We start from the raw sequence: 18,726 nt of genomic DNA, 5'->3' as shown, positions 1-18,726 counted from the left end.
ATGGATATGTCTGAGGGATCTCTATGCAGGAATATTTTGGCTGGAGAGGAGCTATGATCATCTATGCTTACTCATTTCCCCCCTTTAATAACTCCAGCCCATAGTCAGGCTCATACTCACCTTGACTGAAGAAAATGTATTTTGAAAATATTCAAAGCAATCTGAAAGGCAGAGCTGATCTTAGTGACTAAATGTCATTGAAACAAGGATGAAGAGCCAAAGGGAAATCACACAGTTTCCTTAATTTTTATAAGCTGTCTCTATACACTTTGGAGAGCTAATGTTAGAATTCTTGATATCTATACTGTCTGCATTTTTTTCCACCCTGGTTTATATTTGTTTATTTTCAGATCACATTAACAACAATTGGTTATGGAGATAAAACTCCTCTTACCTGGCTAGGAAGGCTGCTTTCTGCAGGATTTGCACTGCTTGGCATTTCTTTCTTTGCATTACCTGCTGTGAGTATCTTTACAACTGTGTTTTAAACTTGAAGGACATCATACTCTGTGCTAGATATGTGAGAAACATTGTTAGCCACTTATATCTATGTATTCGTAAACTCATGTTAACTATTACCATTACATACAATATTTTTTACATTTTTAAGGTGGTTTAAAAGCTTATTTATCTCCAGTGATAACTATGTACATTTATGGGACATCCAAAGTTTTATCTGGTAACATTGCATCCAAAACAAATTTGCATGGAGCTTGCTAAGATGTGGTTAAGCCAATCCCCACTATGGATGAATGTCAGGGATTCAGCCCATCCTAGTTTCTCATCTGTCTACAAGGTTACTGGGAGAAGAGTAGGATCTGCATAGGCTTCCTACATCAATATAGAGATTTCCTCAAAGGAGAGGAGAGCTGCCTTGTCCAAGCTTATGCTTATCTTTCATAATGTAGTTAGACATATCAGTAAGTTCTAGTAATCAATACAATAATTACATGGTAAACTACTTTTACACTGTAATTACATGTTAAAGTATTTTTACATGTAAATTACATGTCAGAGTATTTTCCATGCAAATCTATATAGAACTTTTTGTCAAGTAATTTAATTACCCTTATTAAAAAAAACTTTTACAGTCAGAAATCATCTAGAAGAAATACTCATCTCCCAGAAGACTAAAGAACATATTGTTCTGTACTCTGGAGCTTTTTTGTCAGATTATGAATATTTTTAACTTATTTCACTTACTGAAATAGTGAAATAATGAGGTACGTTGCTTCTATGCCCTGCAGAAATATTATTATATATTAATTAGCAAAGTGAAGCATTTGTCTAGGAACAGATGCTTTTTCTGATCCAGCTGCTAATGCTCTTAAAGGAAATTTACACTGTTTGGCTGCTGAAATTCCAGTGACTGTTCACAACTAAAAGCTTCCTTGTTGACAGATACCGACACATACTTGAACGTTTCAGCACTTTCAAACAGCACTAGATAGAGTAGAAGATGCCATAAATGCAACCTGATATACATATTCTAGAGCTCTCCAGAGCTCTGGATTTGAAGAGCAAAATCTGATTCAAAGCACACATGGGTGCACTTGAGACACCAGTCAGGAATACCTTAAGCCAAATATGTGCTTTTCAGTGGATGGCTGTTGTAAGGTGTTCTTAACAGATGCTACATGCACACCCATGTACAACTGAATTATAGTGTGTCCTTCAAATCAGCGTCTTTGCACAACCAAGCAAGTACCTTTGATATTTTCCATTAAGTAATAATCTACTTCTAAACATATGCAAATAGTATTCCACAATGCACTAAACATTTTACTTGCATGTGGGATGCTGCACTTTTATTAAGCTGATATAATATAGCGATAAAGAACATCCCTGGTTCAAATAGTAAATTAACCACAGTTTCATTTAAGTTTAACTACAAGTATACCAATATTTTTCTTTAGCTGTAATATGAAATGATAAAACTACATAACTTGTAGAATTAATAAGTAACTAGGAATGTGATATATACATAAGGAAATGGATTCAGATTTCTGTAAAGCAGAGCTCTGTTTTATTGAGGATGGAGGTTCCTAGCTCCCCCCACCTCTGGGCAGTCTCCTGACAAGTTGTTCCAAAGGAGAGGGTAGGTATGTGAGAAGTAGCACTAGGGCTGCAAAAGGAATTGCTGACCTAGCTTTCCTCTTGAAAGGGAGGAGCCCATCCGTACTTGGAGGGACAAATCTTGATCTTACATGAAGTGTAAGTACTCTTTTTGGCACAGGTTAATGGTCATCAAACTATCACTTCAATCTACTTGAGAAAAGATAATTCTGAAATCTATTGCAGGGTGTTACGGTTTTGCAAAAGCAAGTCGTTTTCCTGACTTCATATTTCTCTGCATCAGGGCTAACGTAAGCCTTTCTACAGAAAACTACATTTAACTCTGGCTCAAATTAATAGGATTTAAGAGCACAGTTAAGGACTTTCAATTGTATTACTGAAATTTAGGCCAACTGGTTGTTACATTGACGCTCCCAACGTAGTTTCATTTTATGTAAGATGTGGACTGCAACACAGGAGTCTAATCCTTTTCCCCATGCCTAAACCAGTCTAGACTGCTCCATGGATTTACATGGAAGAGCCTCTGTTATCTAACCAATGTGTGTTTCTAAACTGTAACAATTGGCTTTCCAATGCGAGAAGACATTACATGTTTGTTTTGCAGGGCAGAACAGTGTTAAGAGAAGGGTTCTTAATATTTCTTCCTCCTTCAACTCACCTTTGCCATTGCAAACTTGTGGGGGGGGGGGTGGACAGAGATGTTAGCAGAAAAAAAAGAAAAAGAAAGAAACAGGTGTGGAGAATGTAAGGGTTAGGCAGGAAAGACCTTCATCCTATTTGCCAAACCATGCTCTGTCACTCCCTTTAAATTAGAAAAGTGGTTGCTACAGTCTGAAAACTTGAACTGGCCACGTTCTTTATAGTTGCATGCTTAAAGAAGAGTCACTGGAAAAGTAGGCTATGACGGCCAATTTTTGTGTCAGAATCAAATTGCTGATAACGCAACTTAAGCATACTGGGTTCATATGAAACATTAAAACAGATTAAAATGGAGTGGATAGTTTAGTCTTCAGTATGTTGTGGGAGCCTAGCTATTTTCTTAATGTTGCATGAACCAGACCATCATGTTAAGCCGTGTGTGGTTTATTTCTTTGGGCATGGCATGTATGAGAACATAGGAATTCTGTTTGGTTAGACTGAGGTAGACCCCACATGGTTGATTCCAAGGAGTCGGTGTCCCTCACCTTGATTCAACAGGGGCTTCCATCACTGGGAGTTGTTTTAGCATCCTTCCTAAAGTATTTACAACATTCCCCCACCATTTTGGGGAGAGGATTGGGGAGCTTTCCAGAAGGGTATGGGAGACAAGACAGAGGCAGTGGGATGATAATGAAATTCCCTAATCAAGGATGCTAGATAGAAAGAAGGTACTGAACTTTTGCCTGCTCTTTCCCCCCAAAGCTGTTTTTCTCAATTTTTTCCCTGGTAGAACACCTGGAAAAAAATAGCATTAGAAGTAACTTATACTGAGAGAAAACTGGCTGAAAAATGTGGTTCCAGTAAAAGTAATAACAACACCAACAATGAGGATAAGGGCAAAGGAAGGATTCAGGGCTTTCCATGTGACCCACTCCTACACTTCTTTAAATTGTTCCTGTTTCCTGATTTGTAGGAATTTGGCAGAATCCTGTCCCATATGGCCATTAGATGCACCTGATGTTCTCCACACTGGGTCCAATAATGTCATTTCACATATTGAACCAAATCATGCTATGACTTCAAGCCATTTGTATAATGCTGGTCTTAGATTTTGAGATTTCATATTTTTAACTCTTACCAGAATTATTTTTCTGATTATGAACCTTTGTTGTATTGTACTCAAGGGCATTTTAGGGTCAGGATTTGCATTAAAAGTCCAGGAACAGCATCGTCAGAAACATTTTGAGAAAAGAAGAAATCCTGCTGCCAGTTTAATTCAAGTAAGTAGCAAATGAAACAGATTTTCAAAAGTTCTTGATAATGCATATTACAAGCCCAGCTGTGCCAGGTTTCAAAGAAATGAATACATTTAGGAATGATCATTCCTGTTAATTTTTCTTCATTCTAATTCAGTTGATGAAGTAAACTGAGTTTAGGAAACCAGGCTTCTACATCCATGATCCCAATTGGAAAGGGAATCATGTGCACAAATTGTAATCACGTAGCCGGGCTACTTCACATATAAACTGAGTTCATGTATCATACCCAGCCCATTTGCTAAACCATAATTGATTGATTTAATATATTTTATACCACAATCCACAAACAGTTCAAACTAGATATCTATTTAGAATGATTTATTGAATAACTCACAACTGGGTAAGCCATAAATTGTGATTTACAAACCACAAGTGGCTAGTTTATACAACATGCTAAGCCAGAAATCATGGCTTACAAACTACATCAGCTGGATTCACATAGTATACTAAGCCAAATGGCCCTTAATCAAAATCTGATACTTCCCTTTAAAATCAGCCCAATAGGTCCTATTGCTACAGTATTTGCATTCATTGTGTTTAGAGTTTGCATCTCACTTTGTATTTTCAGCAAGTAACTGTCCTAACAGTGAGCCACACAGAGACGAGGACTAGTTCTCTAGTGTTTATTACTGCTACATTAACAGAATCCTAACAAACTGAATAAGCGTGGGAAAAACCCAGACATATAAACCCCAAAAGCTAAGGCGGGCCTGATCTGTGTCTCTTTGAATGGCTGCTTAATTCCTCAGTACTACGCATGCGTTTTCCACCTTGGATGGGAGCCCCTTCCTGCTCGCCATCATTACTCATGACATCAACCTTTTCAAAAGAACAGAGATTCAATAACTGGAATTATAATAAATGTAGAATAATATTTGATAAATAATGATAGATTAATTTATGATACCGTACACTTGCATATATTCAACTAATTCATAAGTAGTGGGACTCTGACAATATGCCAGGGAAAAATACATTCAGTTTGAATGAAGAGAACTTTGTCCAAAGAATTGAACGCACTAGCTCTCATGATTGAATGGATTTTTTCCACTCAAATAACATGTTATGATGGTACTGACATGTAGAAGGAATCAAAATACATTGAAATGTATGCATAGTTGATGTTTTAATGGTCTTATTATTAGTACAATAGTTCTCTTTTTGCTTTGAATTGAATTCCTTTACTTTCTTCATACCCAGCATCCTATACTTAGAATAATTACACTGTTTGAAGGGAGCTAGTTTGTGTAATGTGTGATATGTAGAGGCACAGAATGATTCTCACATTCTTTGGTTGTTGTCATTGTTCTTCCTGTATGACTAATCCTCATTATCATTTGGAAAGATGGACCAAATCTCTTCTAAGGGATTTTGGCTTCCAAATTATGCTGGATTATGCCTATGAAACAGAAATGCCAAATGTCTCTGCAGGGAGATGATTCAGTCATTTGCTGGACTGTTGTTTATGCTTCTCTTAGTGGTAATGGCTGTGCAGTCAGAGCCTTCCCACTCACAAACAGAATGCTAGCTGAGAGGAAAAGCTGCTTGCTAGGATTGTTATTATGATATGAACTAGGTCTAGGCTACCCACTCCAGGATACGATTCTTGGCTAGCCTAAGACTCTGCGCTACGCTGCATGCTTTACAGTATAAAGAATAACAGCAAGAAAAAAAATACATAGTATTACCCAAGCATTAGCATATGTTAAAATACACTTTGGTATTCTCAGATCTGTGTTTCATATTCAAGGGAAAAAGAGGATATGGACTCTATCTGTACCATCTAGTAACTACAGTAGTTATAAAGTGGCTACTCTTAGCCTAGTGACTAAATATGCCTGGATGGCATATATTACTTGACTGTGAGAAGGCCAGACCCAGCAGTGAGTGAAAGCCCCCGATTCATTTGATCCCAGACTTAACCATGTGTGTAAATACATCTTAAGATTCATGCCAGATGAACTGGAGGAGGAGGTTGTGACACATTCTCCCTTCTTTACAGCAGCCTTCCCTATCTTGGGTCCCTTGAGTTATTTGGATTAGAATTCCTCAGCCAGCCTGGCAAATGGTCAGAGATGAAGAGAACTGAGTACAAACCATCTGCATGGATTCAAGTTTGGGAAGGCTGTTCAGTAAGGCTCTCTATCCCAAAGCCCACTGTAAAAAAACCTTCCACTTGCATGCGTCCACTCACATGTAAGTTCAGTGGAGTTCAGTAGGGTTTATTCCCAGTTAAATGAACATAGGACTGTGAAGTTTCCAACTGTATAGAAAAGTCAGTTAGAGAACAGAGACTGTTGCTTGATACTTACTTTTCATAAGAGACATCCATAGTGTTAGACATCCATAGTGAAAGCAGTTTATATTTTTGCATTTGATCTAAATATTTTCTAATACAATAGAAAGGGTTTGAAAAGTCGGGAATAATACTGTAAATCTTTATTTTGGAAATGCTAATGGGAAGTTTATACTATCAGATCATTTTGTGGACTTCATTATATTCTGATGATATAGCATTGTATAATGATTAAAAGCATTAACTGGGAAGTTCCTTGTGAAAATATCTCCTGTCAGCCATGAATGTCAAGATAATGTATCTGAAACTATATTCCTTTTTTACTGTAATCATTAAAAAATGATTTTATGACTTTTTTTTACTAATTATTTATACCAATTGGATATATTGCAATTGTCTTATTTTCAAATGTTCAATACCCAGTTATCAATTTCTAATGTAGCCTAATGTTCTGTTATGAAGCAAGAACTACACCATGCCCCCTGTTTGCTGGTATTTGTGAAAGATCCTTTTTAATTGGGTATTTGGTGGATGGCATGGTTTTTGTTGACTTACTATGGAAGGGCTACCATAGTACACTGAGTTCTGGCTTGAAGTGATTGATTTCTACATTTTTAATCTTGTAATTGCAAACTGCTTACAGTCCATATGAGCTGGGCAGTTTCTAAGTACTGTTCTGTAAAACAGGTAACCAAATTAGAAAATCAGCAACAATATATCATGGGCATTCCACAAATAGACATAAAGTATATCAAAACATTTGAACACATCCCTTAAATAGTTTGGGAACTATGCATGGAAATAATTTCCCTACGTTCTTTATCTTTCACTGATACTCATTTCATGCAGATGAGAATACAGTTTATTACTAGAATGCACTGTTGCCAATGTGAAGAGATAGTAAAAAGGTCAGTTGCATTCATGAAAAGAATTGTAGCAAAAGTCTTGATTAAAGATGTCGCTGCACAAGGTTGTCAGCATATATAACTGAGACATCCCTGTTTATTGTTTTCTTTTACATTTAAACATTTAAAACTCCAATCTTCATTACATTGTACAAGCACAGCCCTTCCAAACTAATTAAGCCAGTTGCATCCAGTTTGAACAAAATCCAAATTACTCATCCTATTAATAGTGCTTCATTTCATATATTGTTAGCTCTGTTGTGCTTTCTATTGTCTCCTCAAATCAGGCTATTTGGAGGTTTTATTCTACCGATTCAAGACGAACAAACCTGACAGCTACCTGGCGATATTATGAATGTAGTCTTCCATCCCTCAGGCATGTATCAGTGCTATGAATGCTACAGAAAATAATACTTGTATTGGTTTACTAATATGCTTTTCCATTTTTGTTTGCCTTTTTTCTTTATCATATATCCTGCACGTAGTGTGTATGGCGTAGTTATGCCGCTGATGAGAAATCGGTTTCCATTGCTACCTGGAAGCCTCATTTGAAGGCCTTACATACCTGCAGCCCTACAAAGTAGGTAAAAATATGGCAGCTGGTGTTGTACTTGATATCTGGTTTTGAGTTTATACAAATCAGTCTGTGGTTTTTGTCTTGTTTTTCTACTTTCCCTTTTCCCCATCCATTTCCTTTTACTTTCTTTCATTGAGGAACTCAGGTAGCAAACTGGGACAAATTACACATCTTCCAAATAAGATAAATCTAATTTCAATTTTATTTTGCTTCTTAATAAATTTTATAATTAGACAACAGAGGATTTTTGCAGTCCTCAAACCCTTGCTGAAACTTAACCTTTTAATAGCATCTAGGAAGGTGTTGGACTCAGATAATTCTTCCTACTTCACATAGTTAGGGATGTATTATTCATTTTTGGATGGATACTATTTACATTGACTTCCATTGCTTGCTCATACTAATTCAGCTTATAAATGGAAGAGGAAACAGTTTTTTTCTCACTTCGCATCTTGAATTTTCCACTGTGTAAATCAATACTCCTCAACTGAGATCAAAGCACCACATTAATCTATACTGCAAAAACTTTGGCTCATAGCATTTAGACCAGAAAAAAAAAGGTAAGATATACAAGCAGTTGATTAGCTCAACACAAAAATCTACTGCTACTCCCACCTTGCAGTACAATATTTTCTACATATTTTTTTTGAACAGAAGCTTAAATATCACCTTGCTATCTGTATTGTCCTATGAAACCACATATTTCCTCTTTCTGTGAGAAACACATGTAGGAGGGTGTGATCAATGAAACTCATGTGTGTTTTCCAATTTCAGTCATTAATTAGATCATACTGATATGATTCTTAGGAAGCAGTCATTTATAGTGAAAGAGAAATGTGTGACTTTGCATTGCCATGATGAATCGGAGCGCAGATAAATCTTTAGTATTTCTTCAGATATTGTTTTTAGCTAGGTAACAAGTCAACGTGATCTTCCCACTACATGGGAAGAAAGTGATCAACAAATATACATTAGTTTCCTACTTCTGCAAAAAGGTTGAAAATAACAACAACAACAACAACAATAATGCTTCTAATGCTTTCTAACAAGTATGGTAACAAAAATGTTTGAAAGATGTACATATACAGCTGCACTACAGTAATACAGGTCTCTTATCCTAAAAACCTGGTCCAGTATTTTGCATTTTTAGTACTGTCAATTGGAGAAAGGGCAGTTGGGTTAGCTTTTGGAATTATTTTGTTTAGCATAGGAATTTTATTAAAAGTGTCAACTATCCATACTAAGCTGTAGGAATAGGACAATATGAAAAATAAGTAGAATCTGAACAAGAGTCCTCTATGCAGAGAATCTGTTTGTTTTCTTCTGTGCAGCTGAGACTTTGTGTATACCAAGCTTCCTTACAAAGTAGAAGAATAAGACATGTGTATGTGGGATTTTAAAGACTTTTTGGTTTGCAGCCAAATATCAGCACATTCCAAAAAAATATGGAGCAGACATACGTATGGGTAAAACATTCCTCCAGCTGTTTTAAAGGACACAAGAGACAAGAAAATAATACCAGTCTAGCTTGCTGACCATCTTCTCATCATCCTCCTGCAGTTGGATGGGCAAGAAGCTGATCTTTGAATTTCAGAAAATTGCCACGATGAAATCTCATCGTTGAACCAGTATTACAGATGTGATTCCTAAAAGCTTCAGCATAATAATAGCATGTAAAGTAATAAAAATCAGCAGTTATCATATCAGAACAAATGAGAAATATCAGTTATAAAAAAATGCTTACAACAACACTCTCAAACAGATCACCAGATAAAACAATAGTAGCTCAGCTGTTAGATTAGGATTTAATTGCCCTCCTGGAGAGTAGCATTTTAACTGGCCTTCTGAACATTAATAAGAAGGTAGCCATCCTACCCTTGGAGGCAGACAATTCCAGAGGGAGAAGGCCATTACAGAGAAGGCTGATTTCCAACCGTCTCCAGGAAGGTGGGGATCCACAACATTCCTCTCTGCTGGTTCATATCAAGTGGGGAGATTTTATATGGAGGAGATGAAATAATCAGGATCCAAGCCATATAGGGCTTACCTGACAATCACTAGCATCTCAAATTGAACCAGAAACAGAATGGTAGCCAATGCAGCTTCCACAATAAAGGTATAACATTGGCTATATCAGCTTTCAGCTCTTATAAATAGGTTAAACAATTAAGCTACAGCTCTACATATCACAAGGTCGTTATGGGCGAAAAGGAGTGCACATCAGTTTGAAATTGGTCCTTTTGTAAGACATCTCTAGTCTCAGTGATTAAGTTAATCCTATTTCATTACCGCAGATACCTACAGTTCTGTTATTTGTACATGAGTACTGCATTTTGCCTAATAAGTGCTTTGTCAACTTTCTCTCTCGACATATGTAATAAGCATGTTGAGCATGCATTAACATAGCATTTTAATTTTTTTATTTCACTATAGTTACAAATCCATGCTTGAATGTTTGTGCTTGCTTTATTTTTAACCTTTGTTTATAGTTTTTAAAGCATTTATTTAATTAACAATTCCAACTGTGATTTAATAAAATATTTCTAACCACATCATGATGGGTACTGCCAGCATAACAAATTTTTTTCCTCCCCAAAACCTTCTCTCTTCTGTTCTCTGACTCATGAAGGAAAGAACAAGGGGAAGCATCAAGCAGGTTTGTAGTGTTTTTATGCATATAGTTTAAAGACTGAAATGTTATTTGGAAAATTTTGTACCTCTTTGGGAATGAAAATATAGTATTACAATGCAAAACAATAAAAGCTATGCTTGAATCCAAATGTGAGAAAAGGGAAAAAATAACTTCCTAGTTAGATCATTATTCTGAAGCAGACAGAATATTGCTCAATGTAAAAGCCAGAAATCTCTTCCATTAAGAAAACTTATCATGACGTTTTTTGTAGAACATAGCCATGGCTTGTTGCTTAATTAAAGTTTAAGTATTTTTCCATATCTGTTGAGATATTGAGAGGATTTTAAATTAATCAGAATATTTTATCTGAATTGAGCAAACATTTTTGCTCTACTTTTACTAAAGAACTTTGAAAATACAGTTGATGTAGGATTTACTTAAGTAATAGTTTTGATTCATTAAAAATACCATGGGCTACATCCAGAGAAAGGATCTGCCCATAGCAATCTGCCTTTGCAATCAGCAAGTTTAATGTTAGTCATCTCTATCATACATCCTACTAGTGTATTTGGTCTATTGTAAGAATGACTAAAAGCCAATATACTGTAGGGATTACAATGTTGAACCAGGATGGGGGATACCCACATTTAAATCCCAGTTCAGCTAGAAAGCATACAGGGTGATTCTGGAAAGGTCACTATCTCTCAGCTTAACCAGATAAACTGTAGTGAGGATAAAAATTTGTATGGGGAAGTATTATGCATACCTCCTTAAATTCCTAGAATAAAAATATAAAGTAAATGAATGCTAAGTCTGGATTAAATCATCTAAAGCTGAAGGATGAATGAACATGTGTATGTATGTGTGTATACGTGTGTATGTATATATATGTATGTATATGTATATTGGATAGCTACATAGCTTTTCATCCTTATTTTGATGTACCTTTAATTTACCAGGCTGTTCTGCATTTATACTTCTGTCATTATCTAAAGAAAGAAAAGTAGAATATTTTGCCTGCCCTACTAGTCAGACACTTGAAACTTGCCACCTTGCAGAGTTATAAAAGGAAGGCTGCTGTCAGCAGATGAAAATGCTACTGTTCCCCTCAGTTGCATAAGAGAATGCAGTCATCAGGGTCAAACAAATGACCAAGATCTGACAGATCCATTTATTACACAGATCAGGCAGTTAAATTATAGGAAAATTTCTGATTTTATTCAGTCTTCCTATGCAACTGATTTCATGAGGATTAAGCAAACTGATAGATGATTTTAGTTATATTTCCCACCATTCCATATCATTAATCATGCTGGCTGCAACAAATGATAGTTACAAAACATTTAGAGGGTACCTAGTTGCATTCACTTGCATTTAGTCCATCTTTCTCCAGCCAAGTATCTCCCAAACTTTGATGCTGCTGCGGGTACAATATGGGAACTGTAAACCAGAATATCTTGATGGCTTGATGACAGCAGCATCAGATTGTAGAAATCTCATTTAGAACATCATACTGTTTCCAGCATGATTAGACAAGTATCTCTGGAAGATTATAAGCAGACTATAAAGTTGATAACCATGTTGTTTGTTACGTTGTTTTCTAATACATTCCTTTTAACTACTGTAATTAATAGCCAGAAATATAAGTTATTTCTATGAATCGGCCCTGTTCTTTTAAAAATATGTAAGGCACAAGTCACTGCTTCTGTTCCATTCTACTCCAAAAATGTATGTAGTATGATAGAAGCACTTAACCAGATTGAATGACCATTCCTACACAATACTCACCCTTCCAGGCCTCTCTCCTAAAATTTATACTCATATAGGCATTCTATTGTTTGTAAGAATTTTATTAAATTTAAAACAAAGATAAAAACTACAAAAAAGAAAAAAAACTACAAAAAGAAAAAAAGTGTGAAACACAAGAAAAAAGAATTTTGAAAATTACATAAAGAAGCGACTTCTGACTTTCAACAAGAATATACAGCAATTTCCATAATCAATCCCTTACTCTATATCAAACCAAGATCACATTATTTCTATAAATCCTTCCATTAGCACATATACAAATCACTAATGTAATTGCTCCTTCCCCTGATATAAAAAATACACACGATATGTATATTTTTAAATCAACTTCCCTCCCTCAAAAGCATTAATTTAATTATTTCCTTCCTACCACTATTCTATATATTTCTGTCCACTATAATAAAAATCAAATTATAAAAACATATAAATTGTCTACTTTATCTTTAATAATACTACAACAATCCCTATTAAAACTAAAAACCAAGCAATTTATTATTATACCTTATAGATACCTTATAAATCTTACAAATCAAACAAACCTTTAAAAAAGTCCAGTAAATCTTAATCCAAATCATTAAAGAGAAATGAAATCATAATAGCCTCATTATTAATCCAATTACACATTCTTCAATTTTTACCCCACTTCAAAATATACCAAGACATTTACATATCTCCTTACTGCACACAAAACACTTTTCTTACCAAAATCAAACAGCCCAACTGCCCCCCCTTAAAATCTCAGACTTCTCAGCAAAAAAAACCTCCCACAAAACAGATTCTCTTCTCTCATAACATTCCCTCTTCTCTCATAACATTCCCTTAGAAAACAGCTCTATTTGTGATTTGCAATTCAGGCAGCCTCCCACAGATCAAAACCTCTTCTTTCCCATAACATTCCCTCAGAAAAACAACTCCCTTTGTAATTTGCAGCTCAGACTGTCACTTTAACCCCTTCAACACCAAAATATCATCTTTGCCTGGCATTACTTCAGTCTCACTGTCAGTAGAAACATCTCCATCCTTGCCAAAATCTTCATCTTCTTCTATAACATCTTTAGCCAGATGACACACTTTAGAAATAATATCTTCCCCAGTGTCCCAGATATTCTGCAGAATAGCCTGACAGCAATCTGAAAAGATCTCTTTGAAGGTCTGCTTAAGCTCACAACGGGACTCCAAAAAAGTCTCCTTGAAATCCTCCATGTTTCAGGCAGTAGATTATAGCGTCCCTAGATACTTGACTCGTGCAGATAGGAGTTAATGAGTTAGTGAAAAATTTCTGAATGCAATTGAGACAAGAAAAAGTGTGCTAACAAGCAGCTCTCAGGGAAAGTGAACAGAAAGCTGGAGATTCAAAACAGCAAACTCAATGTATAGGAAAATATTAAATCCTTTAAATTCAGTACAAAAATAACAACAGGGAGGCAATTATTTATTCTCAGTTCTCCTTAATCTTTAAATAGGAAAACAAGCCAAAACTTTAAAAGATTTTAAAAATTTAATCCAGAAATAACAATAAGAACCAAGAGAGTCCACTTCATCTTACTGTAGAAAGCCTCTGTTAGGGTACGAAAACTTTAAATAAATAAATAAATTGGGTGATTTAGAAATGGGGTGGCTCAACCTAATGTCCCTTTAAGGATACAGCATGGGTTGGAAATTGTGACGTCCCTCCCTCCCGTCGTCTCTTACCAGATCATTGTGAACACTGTTCGTGATTCTCTGGCTACAAGACGGCATTTTCAAAAGCAGATGGGATGATTCCGAGTGTTTTCTTTCCTTCTTTCTTTCTTTCTTTCTTTCTATTTCAAAAAAGCTCTGGGCTTCAGGTAAAAACTTGTCCGAGCCCAAAAAAGTGCTGCATTGTCAGTTCTGTCTGCAGAGCTTGTGGATACAGCTGTTCAGTCAGCCATGTTCCCCACCAGAAGTCCACTCATATAGGCATTCTAGATATTTGTTAATCTTTTTCTTCTTTTGTATCTCCTAACATCAGTTATTCTTTTTCTCCTAAAATACAAATACAGATAGTCCTCGACCAACAACCATTTGTTCAGCGACTGTTTGAAGTTATGACGGCGTTGAATGAATGGTTACTACTGGTCCTCAGAGTTCCAGCCATCCTAGCACCCCCACAATCACATGATTGTGATCTGGGTGCTTGGCAACCCATTCACACTTATGTCCAGTTGCCAAGCACCCAGCAATTCCCCGCCAGCTTCCCCAGAAAGTCAGTGGGGAAGCCAGCAGGGAAAGTCACAAGTCACTGGGTTTAGTCCAGCCCCTCTGTGCTTGTGCCATGCCAGCCACTCCCACAACTCCACTCTCCCTTCCCGACCCATGTGGCACCTCTCACATACCCCCTCGTACCCTCCCCAACTGTATCACTTAGCGATGGAAATTCCAGTCCCAATTGCCATCGTAACTTGAGGACTACCTGAAAGGTTGGGTATACAAGTCTAAAGTTGGCTAGAATGTCTCCTAGCAGTATTACATACATTAGTTGAAAGACAGTATTGATTGTGTGTGATTGATTGTTCCAACATTGTCTATTAAAAAACTCTCTGCACTGGTTCCCAGGAAGTTTAATTGGCTATGTGTAAGAAAAATATTGCCAGTAACTCTTAACAAATAAAGTATCTTTATTTGCTGAATTTACTAACAAAACTTTCATTAATTGTTGGTATTGGTATTTATGATCTTTCAAATGTTTAAACTTTTTTGTTTCTTTCCTTTTTTTTCCAATTGGCATTCCATTTCTGGGCAGCAACTTTATAAATTGAATTTTCTTCAAACGTATATTGTACAAACATACACACATTCATTTAATAAACCAGTTTCACTAAAATAATTTGCCTTTTATTATTTTAGGTGAAGGTCAGCATGACCAAACTTCAGGTTTACCACTCTGTTTAGCGGGTATTCCCTTGCTATGTCATATTCATGTTTAATTAGTTAATTTCATTATGCAGATATATACTTGTGTCCTCATTTAATTCACAAGAGTCCTGTGCAGGATGATCTGAATTAACAATTCCCCACCAGCAGCAGCCATATAGTGGATATAAAGACATAACAGGAATTTTAACAGTCATCTTCCAAGACTAAAACTGCTGGCTTGCCACAGTATCGCAGTGGCATCGTCTATTAGCATTTAAAAAGTACTTCACTCGTATCGATATATAAATTAAATTTTTTTAAAGGATGATAACAGAACATGTGGTCACAGCCTTATGATAAGCTCCAATAACAAAGCAATGTGTCACATGAATTATTGTGTTTTCAAAAGATATGCATAATGTTTCAATAAGCTATCAGTATTAACATTACTGGCTTACTAAAATGCATCTAGATTTTCTCATAAGATTTTAGGGTTTTCTTCCATTTTATTGCATGTTATATATTTATGACGACTATAAAAAGCATTTCCTTTTCTAATAAAATAGTGCATATTTGTAAATATTCCATCTATTTTTGGGAAGTATTGTTTATCTCTTATATAGAGCAAAATACCTGATTACAGATTTTGAGCAAATTAAAATGTCTATACTGTATATTCTGAGTAAGATTCACATCCCATGTTAAGATGTATGCTTGAAGTGTAAATAGGTTATACATTCCTCAGAACTGTCAATAGAGAAATGAATGTTGTTCTGTGAGGAAGGTTGGTCTCTGTGCTGAACAAGTATTTATAAAATTCCCATATTACAGTAGTCATACATTCAGGAAATATAAATATTTTAATGGCTTTTGAAGGTAATTGTTTAGTGTTCATAATTCTAACTTGTTTAATGCAAAAAACTGTAAATTTAATAATAACCTTATTGGTGTTTTGTTTGTTGATTGAAAAGAAAGACAATAGTGGTCTGGTTTGGCTTACATGGAAAACCTTACTCCTTTCATCACCTGGTACGCTCAGTAACATGATCCTCTATTTCCCCTCACTCCTAGTAAGCTTTGTAGTAATAAACAGAAGCTCTTCAGGATGTACACCTCTCGGAAACATAGGTACCCAGCATCCTGTCTACTCACTTGATAATGGGAATGCCAACTAACATCAGGTGCATGAAGAATGTATTTCCCTTCTTGGTGCTTTTTTGCTCCTTGAAGAATTATTTCATAATTTGGGCTGGGTTTCCCCCATCCTCTGCTGCCACAGTTTCTTATAGTTTTACCTGTTGCTTGCTGCCTGCAATTTTGTACCAAATATATATATGAAATATATTGTGAAGTATATATAAATATAGTGAAGTGAAGGCCCAGTGGTGGTAGGTGCACTTGGGGCTGTGACTCCCAAGCTGGGAGAGTGGCTCCAATAGATCCCAGGTACAACATCAGAGCTCTCTGTCCAGAAGAGTGCAGTGCTAGGAACAGCTAAGAGACTGTGCAGAACCCTCAAACTCCCAGGCCTCTGGTAGAGGACCTGAGGTTGAGGAAGACACATACCATCCATAAGGGTAAGAAGGGATTTTTTTTATTTTTATTTTTATTTATATAATTCTTATATATAAGAAAAAACCTTTGCCTTTTATAATTTTCTGTGGCAGAAAAATTATAATCCTTGCAGTTGGATAACTGCAGTGGTTGTGTGTGCCTTGGTTTAAGAATCATTGTGATACGGAAAAGAGAACCTATATTTTTTCTGAGTAAAGAAGGCAACACTGAGTTTCAGTGTTTTTTAGGTTTCCATACTGCTGTTGGGAGACCACCACCCTGAAGTAATTTAGGTAACATTATACAGTTTTGGTCTACTTTGTCTGGGCTGTGGGAGGCCAACTCCAGTGTATAGACTGGTTGTTAAAAGAGTGATTTGGCCCAGCTGGAATCAATGGGTCTCATTTACCAAAACTAGAACATTAAGTTTCTGAATCTTCTGAGGAAAAAAACTCTTGGTCCTTGCCCAAAAACAGTTACATTATTTTTTCCCTGATATGTTAACAGCAAATCAAAATGATTCTTGACTTTCTTTAAAAATGGGGAAGTAAAATATAGCTTGTTCCATTTCTATAAAATCTTAACAAATGATTACAACAGCTGAAATTTTACCAGGAGGCAGTGGTTCCAAACATTTACTCAAGTTCCCTTCCTCAGTAGCCTTGCAGTGGTATCACAGTGACCTCTAGTGTACTGAAGTTGTAGAGAGAAAAGTCAGAAAAATGTAAAATCCAGAAGTAATTATTAAAATAGCATTCTTCAACCTATGGTTCTCAACATTCATTGATGCTGTACTTCAAGAATTTTTCCTCCCAATCACAGCACTCGCTCAGGATTCTCAGAGTTGCAATTTTAACAAAGTAGAGTGTACAAGAGTGGGAAACCTTGGTCTAAAACAAGATTTTCAAAATCTTTAGAAGAGAAAAATAATTTTTCAGTTGTTATATTCTAGTAAATTAAAGCTAAACTCAGGGATATATACATACCTACCAAATTTCTAGTTTTTCACAAGTTTATGTTGAGCTTATGTTCAACCAACAAGTTCAAATGATTTCATATTTGTTATTTTGCAACCAATCTATGGCCACATTCCTAGTTTAGATATGCTTTTCTACAGAAAGAATACCATGAACACTATATTCTTTAATTGTAAAGAACTGATCATGCAAGACAAACTAGTGTTGCTATTAGTAAGTTTTTAGTTCTGTGATCTAAACAAATGCAACTATTAATAACTATCAAGGTTTCTTTGCCTTTATTTCTATAATCTTGGCATAAATAAGAGAAAATAATAGGTCCCATGTTGCAGTTAAATCTAAAATGATTGAAGGGTTTCCCCAGATGGAGAAAAAAGTGGTTCTTTTTAGTCTTGTATGATTCTCAAACTGTGTAGAAGGGTGGGGGGAGAAGAGATTCAGAAGGTTGCCAGTTGGTCATTGAGTTTACATGGCTATTCATCTCACCAACAAAGAGAATTCTTTTATTTGTGTATTTATTTTGTCAAATTTATATGGCCGCCCATCTCACACAAAGTGACTATGGGTGGCATACAATTAAACCTGCTATTAAAACATACTACAAAACTAATTAAAAACAAAACAGTAAAAATAGATAAAAACAAAACCATGAACAGGAGAATATCACACATAATACAGCCAACATGCGGGCTCCCTATCACTAGGGGATCCCCAGGGCCATTGAAAAATCCATCTTTTAAGGGGTTTCTGGAAGGCATTAGGTGGGGCTAACCTCACCTCGGGAGGGATGATGTTCCAGAGGGCAGGTGCCATGGCAGAAAAGGCTTGCCTCCTAGGTCCCATCAAATTGAACTCTTTCGCAGAAGGGACCCGCAGAATGCCTCTCCTGCTGGACCTGATGGGACAGGTAGATGTAATCAGGAAGGGACAATCCCTCAGATAACCTGGCTGCACACCACGTAGGGGTTTAAAGGTCAAAAATAGCACCATGAATTGGATCCGGAAGCAAACTGGCAACCAGTGCAGCTCACAAAGCAGAAATATAATGTGTGTCCTCTTAGGGGC

General features: G+C 36.1%; 1 protein-coding gene across 2 annotated transcripts in view; it reads left to right on the top strand.

The window, feature by feature from the left end:
* Positions 1 to 18,726, top strand: part of KCNQ5 (potassium voltage-gated channel subfamily Q member 5) — a 374,302-nt gene that overhangs the window by 321,640 nt on the left and 33,936 nt on the right. Inside the window, exons 6-9 of one of the 2 annotated variants that reach the window (XM_063313086.1) lie at positions 351 to 461; positions 3,900 to 3,995; positions 7,721 to 7,815; positions 10,442 to 10,468. In XM_063313086.1, coding sequence (XP_063169156.1) covers positions 351 to 461; positions 3,900 to 3,995; positions 7,721 to 7,815; positions 10,442 to 10,468 — 329 coding nt within the window. The remainder of the gene's footprint in view (positions 1 to 350; positions 462 to 3,899; positions 3,996 to 7,720; positions 7,816 to 10,441; positions 10,469 to 18,726) is intronic. The other variant, XM_063313079.1, reaches the window with a different exon arrangement.

Source organism: Candoia aspera, chromosome 1, assembly GCF_035149785.1.
Source record: "Candoia aspera isolate rCanAsp1 chromosome 1, rCanAsp1.hap2, whole genome shotgun sequence".
In the NCBI taxonomy this organism is placed as follows: Eukaryota; Metazoa; Chordata; class Lepidosauria; order Squamata; family Boidae; genus Candoia; species Candoia aspera.
Note: the sequence above shows the minus strand (reverse complement) of the source record. Positions and strands in the feature narration are given on the sequence as shown.